This window comes from Carcharodon carcharias, chromosome 23, assembly GCF_017639515.1.
Source record: "Carcharodon carcharias isolate sCarCar2 chromosome 23, sCarCar2.pri, whole genome shotgun sequence".
In the NCBI taxonomy this organism is placed as follows: Eukaryota; Metazoa; Chordata; class Chondrichthyes; order Lamniformes; family Lamnidae; genus Carcharodon; species Carcharodon carcharias.
In genome coordinates this window covers 2697059-2714484 of record NC_054489.1, presented here as the reverse complement: position 1 = coordinate 2714484, position 17426 = coordinate 2697059, and the positions used below count along the sequence as shown (strand labels likewise).

Sequence of the window (17426 nt, the reverse complement as noted above, 5' to 3'; positions counted from 1 at the left end):
ACAGTTGGTTCTTGATGCTGTTGTTTTAGCTCCAGCTCTTGAATAGTTAATATTAAACACTGCATGGAATTCGACATTATTTATTGTTTTCTATTTGTTTGCTCCTGGGAGTAGACAAGAATTTAACAAATTAAAACTGTAAAAGCATTTTGTGAGTCAGTCCACAGGTAGAGTGGCCCTCGGGGAGTGACACAGTAACTCGGATTGATGCGCACACACACATTAATTTACAGGGAGTGACCTGTCACTGTGACTGCCTAACCCCAGTGGGATTATGTCATTATTTTCTCACAGCTCACTGTGAAAGATTTTACTTCATTCCTGATTGAATGTTTGTAAAATCTCTGCTAGTTAAGTTACAAACAGCCAGGTCAGAATTTTTGTGCTTGGAGATAGAAAACACCGCGCACATCATCAACCCCAATTTTCAGTTCAGACGGCATGTTGTATGTTTTGAAGACGCAGATTCTGTAGCCAGACTTGCTCACTGCCTCCTTCACGTAATCTTCATCAAGAGGAACAACACTGAGTTTCACCTCACCAGCCAGGTAATAAGATTCCCCAAGTGCCCCGATCATCAGGAGGAAACCTCCTGGTTTCAGGAGTGAAGTGATGTTGGCCAGCGCCTTCTCCAATGATTTCTTATCTGGACAGACAGACTCGAGACAGAAAGTGGTGCTGATAGCATCAACAGGATCCAGCACCTTAGGATGCAGAGGGTTTGGCTGCATGATGTCGCAGTGACAGACATCTTTAATTGTTTCCCGCAGTCTCTGCTCCTTCTCTTCCCACTGATCACTGCACAGAAGATCATCGCCATTACTGATCAATTCCTCACTAATCCAACCCTGACCCATTCTCACTGACTGATTACTGACCGTTTCCTCACTGACTCACATTAACCCAACCTTTGCTGACCCAACACTGACTCATTACTGACCCATCCCTCATTTGCCATAAATAAAAACAGAAAATGCTGGAAAATCTCAGCAGGTCTGGCAGCATCTGTGGAGAGAGAAGCAGAGTTAACGTTTCAAGCCTTTATGACTCTTCAGCTCTGAAGAGAAGCAGAAATGTGATGGGTTTTATACTGTTTAAGAGGGAGTGATGCAAGTGGAGGAAGGTGGAAGAGCAGGAATAGGTGGGAGTTAAAGAGAGACTGACAAAGATGTCATGGACTCAAATTAAAGGGAATGTTAATGCTAGTATTAAAGATGGTGCTGATAGTGGCATAAAAGTAATGTGTTAATAGCAGAACAAGAGTCAGCGCTCTGTGAAAGTACCACATAGAAACAAGTGTCGGCCCTGTGGGGGGGGGGGGGGATTTTTAAAAAATTAATTAAATGTTTAAAAGCGAAAAAAAGAACAATTGGATTAAAAAGGGGAAGGTAGAGGAGAGTGTTCATGGCCTGAAGTTGTTGAACTCAATGTTAAGTCCAGAAAGCTGTAAAGTGCCTAATCAGAAGATGAGGTGCTGTTCCTCCAGTTTGCGTTGAGCTTTACTGGAACATTGCAGCAGGCCAAGGATGGACATGTGGGCATGAGAGCAGGATGGAGTGTTGAAATGGCAAGCAACAGGAAGGTTTGGGTCATGCTTGCGGACAGACCAAAGGTGGTCACCCAGTCTGCGTTTGGTCTCTCCAATGTAGAGGAGACTGCATTGGAATACAGTAGACCAAATTGAAGGAGGTGCAAGTGAAGCGCTGCTTCACCTGAAAGGAGTTTTTGGGGCCTTGAACGGTGACAATGGACAAGGTAAAGGGGCAGGTGTTGAACCTTCTGTGATTGCATTGGAGGGTGCCGTGGGAAGGGGGTGAGGTTTTGAGAGTGATGGAGGAGTGGACCAAGGTATCCCAGAGGGAACGGTCCCTATGGAATACTGATGGGGGGAGGGGTGGTGAGGGGAAGATGTTTGGTGGTGCCATCATGCTGAAGTTGGCAGAATGGTAGAGGATGATCTTTTGAATGCGGAGGCTGGTGGGGTGAAAAATGAGGACGGGGGGACCCTACCATGGTCCTAGGAGGGAAGGAAAGGGGTGAAGGCAGAGGTGGGGGAGATGGGTCGAACGTGGCTAAAGGCCCTGTCAACCATAGTTGGGGGCAGGGGAGGGGGTGGTGGGAGTGGAATGTTGGTTAAGGAAGAAGGAAGACATGTCGGAAGTGGCATCTTCTGAGCAGATGTGGCGGAGGAACTGGGAGAATGGGATGGAATCCTTACAGGAAGCAGGGTGTAAGGAGCTGTAGTCTAGGTAGCTGTGGGAGTCGGTGGGCTTGTAATGAATATTGGTAGACAGTCTATCACCAGAAATGGGGACAGAAAGTTCAAGGAAGGTAAGTGTAAGAGATGTTCCCATGTGATGGTGATAGGGGGTGAAAATTGGAAGCAAAATCAATAATTTTTTCCAGGTCCAGACAAGAGCATGAAACAGCACCAATGCAGTCATCGATGTACCGAAAATTCCTCCCTAGTCCAACACTTACTGATCCTCCCTGGCCCGTTACTGACTGACCCATTAATGATCCATCCCTCACCGACCCAACACTGACCACTCACTGACCCATTACTGACCAATCTCTCACTAGCCCATTATAGACCTATTACAGACTGATCCCTCAAGTATTGAATAATCCTGGGTAACGCCCCTGACCCTAGGGAGTAACACGCACAAATACCTCTTCCCCTCAAGGCCGCAGACATATTTGATGTAGAGGCTCCAGTCGAAGGCTCCGGCCTCTCCTCGCAGCCATTTCTGCAACTCCTCCCGGTTCACCTCCAAATAATCAGACATCACAATCTTGTTGAAGAAGTCACAGGCGCTGATGACCTGGTACAGAGTTGGGCCGGACCCAATGTCCAGGAGGGTGTGGCCACGGATTTCACCTGCAGAGTAGCAGAGGCACAGCTTCAGTGTAACCACAGTCCAGTTGAAACACTGCACACCAGCACAGGTAAATGAGGCAGAAATAAAGCCAAGTCAAACTCTTCCCTCACTGCATCCCAACTTGATCTAGGCCTAGGTCCTAGTCCCACTTAGGACAATTTGTCTTCACCCCAAACACAAACCCCACCACTCTCTCAGGCAATGATCAATCAGCATTTAGTCATTTGGGTCAGAAATGGAGAAAAGGCAGTAAATGGAATTGAGGTACATTTCAGCCATGACTAAACTGAATAGCAGAACAGTCTGAGAGTTTGCATGGCCCCATTCTTAAATGTTCTAATACTGAGCCTGCCAGTGGACATCACCTTCACCCTGAGATGGCATCCCTCATCCACCCATAACCCCTCCACCCCCAACTCACGTTTTAAGCCTTTCCGCTACATCCAGGAAGAGAGCCAGGTATTGGTCAGTAGACGTGGTCCAGGTTTGAGTATTATCCGCACAATTTGGATAGAAGAGTATTCTCGCAGGTCAGTACTGACTCAACTGGTCCAAACATGCTCTCTACTTTCCACAGACTGTTCATGTACTGATAGGACAGAGAGATCAGGACCAGAAACTATTGAGGCACCTGCTCAATGATCCCACTGACCAGCCCATAATCAACAAAATACATATTACCAAGAAATTATTACAATTGATTGATATTGATTCCCCTTCCCCACCTCTCGTATTGGTCTACAGTACTGATCCACCATTCCCCAGTCACTCTACAATACTGACCCCCCCCCCCCCCCCACCCTGGTCACTCTACAATAATGACCCCCTCACCCTGGTCACTCTACAATACTGACCCCCCCCACCCTGGTCACTCTACAATACTGACGCCCACCCTGGTCACTCTACAATACTGACCCCCACCCTGGTCATTCTACAATACTGACCCCCACCCTGGTCACTCTACAATACTGACCCCCACCCTGGTCACTCTACAATACTGACCCCCACCCTGGTCATTCTACAATACTGACCCCCACCCTGGTCACTCTACAATACTGACCCCCACCCTGGTCATTCTACAATACTGACCCCCACCCTGGTCACGCTACAATACTGACCCCCACCCTGGTCATTCTACAATACTGACCCCCACCCTGGTCACTCTACAATACTGACCCCCCCCCCCACCCTGGTCACGCTACAATACTGACCCCCCCACCCTGGTCACTCTACAATACTGACCCCCACCCTGGTCACTCTACAATACTGACCCCCACCCTGGTCATTCTACAATACTGACCCCCACCCTGGTCACTCTACAATACTGACCCCCACCCTGGTCACTCTACAATACTGACCCCCACCCTGGTCACTCTACAATACTGACCCCCACCCTGGTCACGCTACAATACTGACCCCCACCCTGGTCACTCCACAATACTGACCCCCCCCCCACCCTGGTCACGCTACAATACTGACCCCCCCACCCTAGTCACTCTACAATACTGACCCCCCCCACCCTGGTCACTCTACAATACTGACCCCCACCCTGGTCACTCTACAATACTGACCCCCACCCTGGTCACTCTACAATACTGACCCCCACCCCACCCTGGTCACTCTACAATACTGACCCCCCCACCCTGGTCACTCTACAATACTGACCCCCACCCTGGTCACTCTACAATACTGACCCCCACCCTGGTCACTCTACAATACTGACCCCCACCCTGGTCACTCTACAATACTGACCCCCACCCCACCCTGGTCACTCTACAATACTGACCCCCCCCCCCCACCCTGGTCACTCCACAATACTGACCCCCCCACCCTGGTCACGCTACAATACTGACCCCCCCACCCTGGTCATTCTACAATAATGACCCCCTCACCCTGGTCATTCTACAATACTGACCCCCATTCCCTGGTCACGCTACAATACTGACCCCCACCCTGGTCACTCTACAATACTGACCCCCCCCCACCCTGGTCACTCTACAATACTGACCCCCACCCTGGTCACTCTACAATACTGACCCCCACCCTGGTCACTCTACAATACTGACCCCCCCACCCTAGTCACTCTACAATACTGACCCCCCCCCCCACCCTGGTCACTCTACAATACTGACCCCCCACCCTGGTCACTCTACAATACTGACTTTCCCCCCCCCCACCCTGGTCACTCTACAATACCGCCCCCCCCCACCCTGGTCACTCTACAATACTGACCCCCACCCCACCCTGGTCACTCTACAATACTGACCCCCCCCCCCACCCTGGTCACTCCACAATACTGACCCCCCCACCCTGGTCACGCTACAATACTGACCCCCCCACCCTGGTCATTCTACAATAATGACCCCCTCACCCTGGTCATTCTACAATACTGACCCCCATTCCCTGGTCACGCTACAATACTGACCCCCACCCTGGTCACTCTACAATACTGACCCCCCCCCACCCTGGTCACTCTACAATACTGACCCCCACCCTGGTCACTCTACAATACTGACCCCCACCCTGGTCACTCTACAATACTGACCCCCCCCCCACCCTGGTCACTCTACAATACTGACCCCCCACCCTGGTCACTCTACAATACTGACTTTCCCCCCCCCCCACCCTGGTCACTCTACAATACTGACCCCCCCCACCCTGGTCACTCTACAATACTGACCCCCATTCCCTGGTCACTCTACAATACTGACCCCCCCACCCTGGTCACTCTACAATACTGACTTTCCCCACCCCCCCCCCCCCCCCTCACACTCCCTGGTCACTGTACAATACTGACCCCCATTCCTTGGTCATTCTACAATATTGACCCCCCACCCTGGTTGCTCTACAATACTGAGCCCCCCACCCTGGTCACTGTACAATACTGACCCCCATTCCCTGGTCATTCTACAATACTGACCCCCCCATTCCCTGGTCACTCTACAATACTGACCCCCCACCCTGGTCACTCTACAATACTGACCCACACCCCAGATCACTTTACAATACTGACTGACCTCTCCTCACAGTCACTCTGCTGACCCCCGCCCTGTGGATTACTCTACAATGCTGACCTCCTTTCCTAAATCACTGACCTGTTGAGAATGAAGATGCAAAGCAGCGGAGTTTCCAGGGAACGACACAGTCCTCACTGTCAAAATTGGCTCGAGGAGGCATATAGTTGTTCTGAAGGTAAGCCTGGGGATTGAAGAGCTGGTACCTATCAGTGACATCAGCAGATCTCAACATCTTCCCTCCTGACATATGTAACAGGGTGCTGCTAATGTAACTCAGAACAACAACACTTTGTGTCACTGGCACAAAGCAAAGTAACTGTCAACCCAGCTCCGAGCCACAGCAGAGTGACCAACACAGCTCCGAGCCACAGCAGAGTGACCAACACAGCTCGGAGTGACCAACCCAGCTCTGAGCCACAGCAGAGTGACCAACACAGCTTGGAGTGACCAACCCAGCTCCGAGCCACAGCAGAGTGACCAACACAGCTTGGAGTGACCAACCCAGCTCCGAGCCACAGCAGAGTGACCAACACAGCTTGGAGTGACCAACCCAGCTCCGAGCCACAGCAGAGTGACCAACAGAGCTCAGAGTGACCAACCCAGCTCCGAGCTACAGCAGAGTGACCGACAGAGCTCAGAGTCACAGCAGAGTGACCGACACAAGTCAGAGTTCCAAATGCAGCTCAGAGTCACAGCAAAGTAACCGATCGACACAGCTGAGAATCATGGTATTTATACTGTGAGCTCAGATTGCAGGATTGGGACAGATTTCTAAATGATTTCATTAGTGGGTTAAGGACTTTAGTAAACAGAGTTATCAGTGATAAAAAATCTTTAAAAACCTTCAGGCTGGCCACATATAAATGTAATTTTATTTTCAAAGCAGCAGGGTTGGAGCGTTGGCAGATCAGTGATTATCTGACAGGTTAGGGAGCCGCAGCAGGTGAGATATTACAATGACAGATTAAAGAGATGCAAACAGTGAATCAGGAATTGCCCCTGCATCATTGGAAAACAAAAATGTAAGCACAACCCGCTCCAGATCACCAACTGGCCTAAGCCTTGTCAGAAAAAGGAAGGGTCAGTTCACTGATGTTTCCATTTGCTCTGTCCCAACACCGACTTCCAACATTCTGCAGTTCCCACAGCCTGCCTGTACTGTCGTTTCTATTTTTTTATATATTCATTCATGAGTTGCGGGTGTCGCTGGCTAGGCCAGTATTTATTGCCCGTCCCTAATTGCCCCTTGAGAAGGTGGTGGTGAGATGCCTTCTTGAACCGCTGCAGTCCATGTGGTGTAGGTACACCCACAGTGCTGTTAGGGAGGGAGTTCCAGGGTTTTGACCCAGCAATAGTGAAGGTGAGTGATTTGGAGGGGAACTTCCAGGTGGTGATGTTCCCATGTGTCTGCTGCCCTTGTCCTTCTAGATGGTAGTGGTTGTGGGTTTGGAAGATGCTCTCTAAGGAGGCAGTGCATCTTGTAGATGGTACACACTGCGGCTACTGTGTGTCAGTGGTGGAGGGAGTGAACGTTTGTAAATAGAGTGCTAATCGAGCGGACTGCTTTGTCCTGGATGGTGTCAAGCTTCTTGAGTGTTGTTGAAGCTGCATTCATCCAGGCAAGTGGGAAGTATTCCCTCACACTCTTGACTTGAGCCTTGTGGATGGTGGGTAGGCTTTGGGGAGTCAGGAGGTGAGTTACTCACTACAATTCTATTTTTAATTAATTATAATAAATTATAAATGTGTGCAGGGATATTAGTCAAAGCTCAAACATTAAAAATAACATTAAATAACTCACTGGCGAATCTGGTGAGTACAGAACCATTCCAAAGACTGCTAAAGCTCACTTAAAACTATTGTACATGTTATGGGTTAATTAGTTGGTTATTCTTATATAAAATCTTTCCACAGGAAATCTTTTAAACACTTTATTGATGAATTATTACATCAAATGGGTTTGATGTGAGCCAAGGCTATAATGAATCTGCTTAATTAGAATGTTCATTTCTGCCACTCTTTTCCCCATAAGCCTTAATATTGCTCATCTGTATCTTTTCTGTCACTGAGAGAGGCAGGGGGGAAACATAGAAAATAGGAGCAAGAGTAGGCCATTTGGCCCTTCGAGCTTGCTCTGCCATTCAGTATGGTCATGGCTGATACTCTATCTCAATGCCATATTCCTGCTTTCTCTCCATAACCCTTGATGCCTTTAGAGTCCAGAAATCTTACCTATTTTCTTCTTGAATATATTCAGTGACTTGGCCTCCACAGCCTCTGTGGTAGAGAATTCAACATGTTCACCACCCTCTGAGTGAAGAAGTTTCTCCTCATCTCAGTCCTAAATGGCCTACTCCATATCCTGAGATTGTGACCCCTTGTTCTAGAATCCCCAGCCAGAGGAAACATCATCCCAGCATTCAGACTGTCCAGCTCAGTCAGAATTTTATAGGTTTCAATGAGACCTCCTCTCATTCTTCTAAACTCCAGTGAATATAGGCCTAGTCGGCCCAATCTCTCCTCAAATGATAATCCTGCCATCCCAGGAATCAGTCTGGTGAACCTTCACTGCACTCCCTCTATGGCAAGTATATCCTTTCTTAGGTAAGGAGACCAAAACCGTACACAATACTCCAGTGTGGTTTCACCGAGGCCTTGCACAGGAGGGGATGATGGATGGAGAGCAAACACATTTTTAGTTTTATTAATACTACAACCCTCCAAGATCTCTGCACTTCTCCATTTCTGGTTTTTTGCACATCCTTGATATCAATTTGCTCCCCCATTTTTGGCGAGGCCTTCCACTGCCTGCTTTCGAGGCTCCTGATTCCCTATCTCTAATTCTCTCTGCCTCTCCACCTCTCTCCTCCTCTAAGATGCTTCTTAAAACCTACCTCTTTGACCAAGTTTTTGGTCATCTGTCCTAATATCTCCTTATATCCATATGAAGTACAAACATACAAACAAGGAGCACGAGTAGGCTATTCAGCCCCTCGAGCCTGCTCCACCACTTAATAAGATCATGGCTGATCTGATAGGAACCTGAAATCTGCATCCCACCTGACGCTGATAATCTATCACCCCCTTGTTTACCAAGAATCTATCCACCTCTGCCTTAAAAATATCCAAAGACTCTGCTTCCACCACCTTTTCAGGAAGAGAGTTCCAAAGACTCACGACCCTCTGAGTGAAAAAAGTAATATCCCCTCGGTGTCAAAGTGTGTTGTATAATATATCACATAAGTTGCTGTTTCTTTTATAGTGTCCCAGATCAGAGTATATCTCAGGGTTAAAGTTGAAATTATAGTTTCAGTCAGATCTGTGGCTTGGGATGTGCAGCTGGTGAATTGTTGTTGTGTTTAAGCCCTGATTATGCGAGCTGATCCTTCACCTCCTGCACACGGCTGCCTTAGGGGAAGATCTTATCAGCCCCAGTTATCAATTTAACACAACAATAACTTGACATGGATTTCAACAACTCTGTGTTATTACATTATAAAGATTTGATAAAGTGAAGAGGCAGTGAGCTATTCAGAAACTGTTAATATCATTACACAGGATGGTCAACACATTTCCTGCACTCACACATCTCAATCTAACTGGACTTACAAACAACAGATACAAAACAGAGTTGGGAAATAATACAGTTATCGATTTTTATAGATAAGAAAATTGTCAGAAGCTGAATTGTGTTGCTTGAAATAGAAAACGGAGCATGTCTCATTGCTAAAGAACATTTTCCAGTTGGGGTTAATTGAACATTCACTGTCCTAATGTGATTGAAGAGACTCTTGACGTGACACAGGCTCAACACATTTTGCACATTTCACCTTTATTAGATTTGCTGCAGAAAGTATCTTCTTGATAATATTTGTGTTTGGCAAACGTGGCAAACTGTCTCCATACCTCTGAAACAAGCTGTTGAGGGGATTGTGCTATGTAGTGTCGTTGTACATCTCCTGTACCGCGTTCGCCCCTGTTCCATGTTCATCTCTGTTCTGCGTTCACCTCTGTACCACTGATTTAAAATTAAGGGGTTGCCCTTTAAGGACAGAGATGAGGAGAAATCTTTTCTCTGCGGGTTGTGCGACTTTGGAACTCTCTGCCTCAAAAGGTGGTGGAGACGGGGTCACAGAATCACAGTGCAGAAGAGGCCCTTCGGCCCATCGTGTCTGCACCGACACGTGAGAAACACCTGACCTACCTACCTAATCCTATTTACCAGCACTTGGCCCATAGCCTTGAATGTTATGAGCCAAATGCTCATCCAGGTACTTTTTAAAGGATGTGAGACAACCCGCCTCCACCCCCCTCCCAGGCAGTGCATTCCAGACCGTCACCACCCTCTGGGTAAAAAAGTTTTTCCTCACATCCCCCCTAAACCTCCTGCCCTTCACCTTGAACTTGTGTCCCCTTGTGACTGACCCTTCAACTAAGGGGAACAGCTGCTCCCTATCCACCCTGTCCATGCCCCTCATAATCTTGTACACCTCGATCTTGTCGCCTCTCAGTCTTCTCTGCTCCAACGAAAACAACCCAAGTCTATCCAACCTCTCTTCATCCCAGGCAACATCCTGGTGAATCTCCTCTGCACCCCCTCCAGTGCAATCACATCCTTCCTATAATGTGGCGACCAGAACTGCACACAGTACTCCAGCTGTGGCCTCACCAAGGTTCTATACAACTCCAACATGACCTCCCTACTTTTGTAATCTATGTCTCAATTGATAAAGGCTAGTGTCCCATATGCCTTTTTCACCACCCCACTAACATGCCCCTCCGCCTTCAGAGATCTATGGACACACACACCAAGGTCCCTTTGTTCCTCAGAACTTCCTAGTGTCAGGCTGTTCATTGAATACTTCCTTGTCAAATTACTCCTTCCAAAGTGTATCACCTTACACTTTTCAGGGTTAAATACCATCTGCCACTTAACTGCCCATTTGACCATCCTGTCTATATCTTCCTGTAGCCCAAGAGACTCAACCTCACTGTTAACTGCCCGGCCAATCTTTGTGTCATCCGCAAACTTACTAATCCTACCCCCCACATAGTCACCTATGTCGTTTATATAAATGATGAATAATAGGGGACCCAGCACAGATCTCTGTGGTACACCAATGGACACTGGCTTCCAGTCACTAAAGCATCCTTCTGTCATCACCCTCTGCCTCCTACAGCTAAGCCAATTTTGAATCCACCTTATCAGTTTACCCTGTATCCCATGTGCCTTTGCCTTCTTTATAAGTCTCCCATGTGGGACCTTGTCAAAGGCTTTGCTGAAATCCATATAAACTACATCAACTGCACTCCCCTCATCTACACACCTGGTCACCCCCTCAAAACATTCAATCACATTTGTTAGGCATGACCTCCCTCTGACAAAGCCATGCTGACTATCCCTGTCAAACCTTGCTTCCTCAAGTGGAGACAGATTCTCTCCTTCAGAATTTTCTCCAATAGTTTCCCTACCAATGACATGAGACTCACTGGCTATAGTTCCCTGGCTTCTCTCTACAACCCTTCTTAAATAGCGGAACCACATTAGCTGTTCTCCAGTCCTCTGGCACCTCCCCCGTGGCCAGAGAGGAATTAAAAATTTGGGTCAGAGCCCCTGTGATCTCCTCCCTTGCCTCCCTCAGCAGTCTGGGACACAAATCATCAAAAAGTGGAGATTTGTCCACTTTTAAGCCTGCCAACACCTCCAATACCTTGTCACTCCCTATATCAATTTGTTTAAGAACCTCGCAGTCTCTCTCCCCGAGTTCGATACCTTCATCCTCATTCTCTTGGGTGAAGATGGATGTGAAGTATTCGTTCAACACTCTACTGATGTCCTCTGGCTCCACCCATAGATTGTCCCCATGGTCCCAAATGGGCCCCACTCTTTCCCTGATTATCCTCCTCCCATTGATATACTTATATAATATATTGGGATTTTCCCTACTTTTACCAGCCAGAGCTTTCTCATATCCCCTCTTTGCTCTCCTAATTGCTTTCTTAAGCTCCACCCTGCACTGTCTGTGCTCCACTAATGCCTCTGCTGATTTGCTTCCCTGGTACCTGCTAACAGCCTCTCTTTTCCTTCTCATCGTATCCTGAATATCTCTGGTCATCCATGGTTCTCTGGGCTTGTTAGTCCTTCCTATCACCCTAGAGGGAATATGTTGAGCCTGTACCCTCCCCATTTCCTTTTTGAACACCCCCCACTGTTCCTGTGTAGATTTCCCCACAAGTAGCTGTTCCCAGTCTACCTTGGCCAGATCCTGCCTTATTTTACTAAAATCCGCTCTCCCCCAAACCAAAACATTTTTTTGCAACTTGTCTATTTCTTTGTCCATAACAAGCTTAAATTGTACCATGCTATCACTAAAATGCTCCCCCACCACCACCTCGGCCACCCAGAATTAGGTCCAGCACTGCGCCATCCCTTGTTGGACCCTCTACATATTGACCTAACAAGTTCTCCTGTACACATTTCAAAAAAATCCACTCCATCCAAGCCCATAACTCTATGTATATCCCAATTAATGTTGGGAAAGTTGAAATCACCTGTCATTGAATATTTTTGCGGTGGAGGTAGACAGATTCTTGTTAGGCAAGGGAATCAAAGGTTATCGGGTTAGATGGGAATGTGGAAATCGAAACACAAGAAGATCAGTCATGATCTTATTGAATGCCAGAGCAGGCTCAAGGGGCTGAATGGTCTACTCCTGTTCTTATTTCTTATGTTTTCATTCCCTCTGTACCGTGTTCCCTCTCTACTGTGCTCCCTCTGTACTGTATTCTACTGTATTCTACCTGTCCCTCATTCCCTCTGTACCGTGTTCTACCTGTACATGTTCTATCTGAATTGCATTCCTTCTGTACTGTGTTCCTTCTGTACCTCATTCCCTCTATACACCCCTCTATGTGAGGGTTGGTGGTAGTGTAGTAGTAATGTCACTGGACTGATAATCCAGAGACCAGGTCTAAATCCCACCACCAGGGTTAATAAATCTGGAATGCAAAAAGCTAGTCCTGTCTGTAACCATGAAACTATTGTCGATTGTTGGTTAAAAACCCACCCGGTTCACTAATGTCCTTCAGGGAAGGAAATCTGTCGTCCTTACCCGCTGACATCGTCTGGAAAAGGGAATTGATTCAATACTTGAAAAGGGTTAAAGATAAGGCAGTCTTTCAGAGAGCCGCCACAGACCAGATGGGCTGAATGGCTTTCTCCTGTGCTATGGTTCTCTAAATACAATTCCAGTCTCAGGACAGGGACTGGAACCCAGAATCCCGAAGAATCCGCTGCCATTCCCGGAACCGCTGTCACTGAGTGCGGATTCCGGGCGGTGATAACATTCCCCAAAATAGCCCCCGGGCTTATATAAAGCACCGCCGCTCCCCACACACAAACTCATCGTCCGAAGCTGATCACCACAGACAGTGCAAGAGGATCCCGAGCAGAAATGAAGCTGTCACCCGCTGCCACTCTCAACTCCTCACTCAATGAGGAAAACAGCCAGAGGAGAGAGTTTTACTCAGCAGAGTGGGAGGATCAAATCATGAGAACTCGCCCTCAGGATGGGTGAGTTTACACTGAAACTGCGCTGTTCCATCACTGGCTCAGTGCTAAGAGGGAACCTTTGGTGGAAAATTGGGCCAGGTCAGCATTGAGGGAATAGCAAGTAACAGGCTGTAAAACGAAGGATAACTCAGTAAGAGAGAGAGGGGCGGGAGGGGAGAGTCACAGAGAGATACACACAGGAGAGGTACGGAGAGAAAGAGACACCTAGAGGGAGAAACAGAGAGAGAAACACAGAGTGAGACACCGAGAGATACACTGTGGAGAGGCACAGAGAGATAGAGAGAAAGAGACACGTAAAGGGAGACACAGAGAGATACACACAGGAGAGGCACAGAGAGATACACAGAGAGGGATACAGAGAGAGACACACACACACAGGGAGAAACAGAGAGAGAGAAACACGGAGAGACAGAGAGATACACAGAGAGGGATATAGAGAGAGAGAGACACACAGAGGGAGAGAGACACAGAGATACACACAAAGGAAGAGAGAGAGACACACAGAGGGAGAGACACAGGCACAGAGAGGAGGACAGAGAGAGACAGGCAGAGGGATGGACACAAAGTCACAGAGAAAAAGAGAATTACAGAGAGGGATAGAGATAGAGAGACAGCGAGTCACAGAGACTCAGACACAGAGTCTTAGAGAACAGGGATTGTTCATGAGAGGAGAGCGAAAAGGAGGAGTGTTAATGAGGGGAATATTAATGAGATGTTAATGAGGATCCAGGTAAATCTCGGATATGTTAATCTACTTCTTGCTTTTTGTGTCAGATGCACTTTAAACGAGGTGAATCGTGCCCGTAAGGAGAGTTACGACAGGAAATATCAGGTGACCTACTTGGTGCAGCGAAGCCCGAACAACATCATGAGGATGGGCTGCCTGGGTGAGGATCTAACTGAGTACCTCCTGCCATATCGTCCCCTGCTTCCACTGCCCATCTTCACACCGACTCCCATCAGCACTAAAGTGGAGAGGGCAATGACTCCATCAGAGCTGAGTGGCATCATGGAGTTCGAGCGGGCTCTGGGCATGAGTGGGAGCTGCCAGGACAAGAGAGACATCTCGGAGATCACCAAAGAACTTCCTCCAGTCATGCAGCCTGTCAGACTTGATGGCACGAAAGCAGACATGGTTCAAAGATCCCTGTCCAGGTCCATGTCTCACGAGGCTCAGAGAGGCTGAGAGAGGTAGGGCAGCAGTGAGAGGGCTTGTGGTGTTACCATATGCCTGTGTAATATTTTGGTGCAGTGTACAGGTTAATCAGGGTGTGAAGATGTGACGTTAGAAGAATGAAAGGTGATCTAAATGAAATATATAAAATTCTTATGGGACTTGACAGGTTACAAAGTGTTTCCCCCTGGCTGGGAAACTTAGAAAATGGGGGTCACAATCTCAAGATAAGGTGTCGGCCTTTTAAGATTGAAATGAGAAGAATTCTTTTTCAATCAAAGATTTGTGAATCTTTGGAATTCTCTACCCTAGAGAGCCGTGGATTCTCAGTCATTGAGTATACTCAGGACAGAGGTTGATAGATTTTTGATACTGAAAGGAATTAAGGGATGTTGGGATAATGTGGGAAGGTGGAGGTGTGTTAAATTAGCTGTGGTAGAGCAGGTTGGGAGGGGATGGCCTACTCCTCCTATTTCTGGTGTCCTTGTCTTCAGTATCAGTCCACTCACTGCCTGGCAGCTGGGAAAGGCTCAGAATGCTCTGACACCGGATTGGGCAATAGAATTAAAGAAGGACAAGGAGAAGGAAACAGAGGATGTGAGAGAGTAATGGATATGCTGAGGCAAACGCTCATTAATGTCTTATATCTCCTAATATTCAGTGTATCAGTTTTATCCCAGTGGTCTTATTTTAAATGATTGTTTTGTACTGATTTTTGACATTGAAATAAAGCCTGATAAAATTCTGACTGACTTATTGATGTTCACACAGCTCTCCATCACACACTCAGTCGCAAATTGGCATCACCACAGGTAGCAGTGGCAGGTGTCAGTATGCCACAGGGCACACACAGCTCTAGGGCTGGTACACTTTGTGTGGTATACCACAGCATATCTACCTTCAATACAGCGCCACGATTATCTAGCTAAGTGGCACTGCTATTGGCTGGTTCCATTCTTTTCTGATTGTAATCCAGGAATCACTTGCAAAGGCTTTTCTTCCTGCTCCCACACCCCTGGAGTCCCCCAAGGATCGATCCTTGGTCCCTCTCCTCTTTCTCATCTACATGCTGCCCTTGGGTAACAACATCCAAAAACACAATGTTGGGTTCCACATGTACACTGATGGCATCCAGTTCTACATCACTATCAACTCTCTCAACTCCTCCACACTCATTAAATTATCAGACTCCTTCTCTGACATCTAGTATTGGATGAGCAGAAATTTTCTCCATTTAAATATTGGGAAGACTGAAGCCATTGTCTTCAACCCCCACCACAAACTCCATCCCTGTCCTTGGAAACAGAGGCTGAACCAAACTGCAATCTTGGTGTCATATTTGACCCCGATTTGAACTTCTGACCACATATCTATGCCATTACTAAGATCGCCTATTTCCACCTCTGTAACATCACCTGACTCCACCCCCTGCCTCAGCTCATCTGCTGCCGAAACCCTCATTCATGCCTCTGTTACCTATAGACTCGACTATTCCAACTCTTGTCCAGCCTCCCATGTTCTAGCTTCTGTAAACTTGAGCTTATCCAAAATCTGTTTCGCCTGTCCTAACTTGTACCAAATACCTTTCAGTCATCACCTTCAAGCTTGTTAACCTACATTGGCTCCCAGTCCAGCATCAGCTCAATTTTGAAATTCTTATCCATGTTTCCAAAGCCCTGTCATGAGCCCTCCCCTCCCTAGCTCTGTAAACTCCTCCAGCCCCACAATCCTTCGGGATACCTGCGCTCCTCCTTCTAGTCTCTTGGGCATGCCAATTTTAATTGCACCATCATTGGTGGACGTGCCTGCAACTTCCTTGATTTTAACCCCTAGAATGCCCTCCTTAAACCTCTCTCTTAAGCGCTACTTTTCCCTCCCCCTCAAAGTCGCTCCTTAAAACCGATCTCTTTGACTGAGCTTTGGGTCATCCATCGTAAATATCTTCTCAAGTGTCTTGATGTCAAATGTTGTTCGATAACACTCCTGTGAAGTGCCTTGAGCCATTTTACTACATTATAGGCACTATATAAATGCATGGTGTTGATGGGGTTGTTGCGCGCACACACACACACACCGCTGTGATTTGGGTTGCCCACCCTCATTGTTCACATGGCATTTCCAGAGCTGGTTGAGATTGCACAACTGTCCAGAGAGTGAGGATTGAAGGTTTTTTTCATCCATTCAGAGGATGTGGGCTTCGCTGGCTGGGCCAGCATTTATTGCCCATCCCTATTTGCCCTTGAGAAGGTGGTGGTGAGCTGCCTTCTTGAACCGCTGCAGTCCATGTGGTGTAGGTACACCCACAGTGCTGTTAGGGAGGGAGTTCCAGGATTTTGACCCAGTCAGGAACATGTTAAATGAGGGGCTCAGAAGGCACACCAGAAGAGGACAAGGATTTGGCACCTTCCCTGATTCTTGATCAAAGAAGGTGCTGGGCCACAAAGCGATGTGAAAATAGAAGATGCCAATTAGTTTACAGATATCTCCCCGAGAGAGAAGGGACAGAGGCACCAGTCAGTATACAGATAGCTCCCTGTAAGAGGGGACTGAGAGACACCATTCAGTGTACAGATACCTCCCAGAGAGAGAGGGAGACTGAGACACCAGTCAGTGTACAGATACCTCCCTGTAAGAGGGGATTGAGAGACACCAGTCAGTGTACAGATACCTCTCTGTGAGAGAGGGACTGAAGGTCACAAGTTAGTGTACAGATATCTCCCAATGAGAGAGGGAGACTGAGGCACCAGTCAGTGTACAAATACCTCCCTGTAAGAGGGGAT

The 17426-nt window shown here is 47.5% G+C and overlaps 2 protein-coding genes across 2 annotated transcripts; one reads left to right on the top strand and one right to left on the bottom strand.

Annotated features, from left to right (window-relative positions):
* Window positions 1–371: 371 nt before the first annotated feature.
* Window positions 372–6131, bottom strand: LOC121269234 (phenylethanolamine N-methyltransferase-like). Its single transcript, XM_041173781.1, has 3 exons — window positions 5978–6131; window positions 2674–2881; window positions 372–798 (listed from the first exon to the last, which is right to left on the bottom strand). Exons 1-3 carry the CDS (start codon window positions 6129–6131, stop codon window positions 372–374), a joined length of 789 nt encoding a protein of 262 aa, XP_041029715.1.
* Window positions 6132–13278: 7147 nt separating this feature from the next.
* On the top strand, window positions 13279–15391 carry LOC121294034 (telethonin-like). Its single transcript, XM_041217541.1, has 2 exons — window positions 13279–13472; window positions 14247–15391. The coding sequence occupies exons 1-2, from the start codon at window positions 13354–13356 to the stop codon at window positions 14656–14658; spliced, it is 531 nt and encodes a 176-aa protein (XP_041073475.1). The 5' UTR covers window positions 13279–13353; the 3' UTR covers window positions 14659–15391.
* The last annotated feature ends 2035 nt before the right edge of the window (window positions 15392–17426 follow it).

Excerpts from the sequence above, each read along its gene's own strand:
- LOC121269234 (XM_041173781.1), bottom strand. The coding sequence starts at position 6,131 with ATGTTGAGATCTGCTGATGTCACTGATAGGTACCAGCTCTTCAATCCC. Across the intron at positions 2,882-5,977 it reads TGCATCTTCATTCTCAACAG|GTGAAATCCGTGGCCACACC; the intron begins GTCAGTGATTTA and ends GCTACTCTGCAG. Across the intron at positions 799-2,673 it reads TGCGGCCTTGAGGGGAAGAG|TGATCAGTGGGAAGAGAAGG; the intron begins GTATTTGTGCGT and ends TCTTCTGTGCAG.
- LOC121294034 (XM_041217541.1), top strand. The coding sequence starts at position 13,354 with ATGAAGCTGTCACCCGCTGCCACTCTCAACTCCTCACTCAATGAGGAA. Across the intron at positions 13,473-14,246 it reads AGAACTCGCCCTCAGGATGG|ATGCACTTTAAACGAGGTGA; the intron begins GTGAGTTTACAC and ends TTTTTGTGTCAG.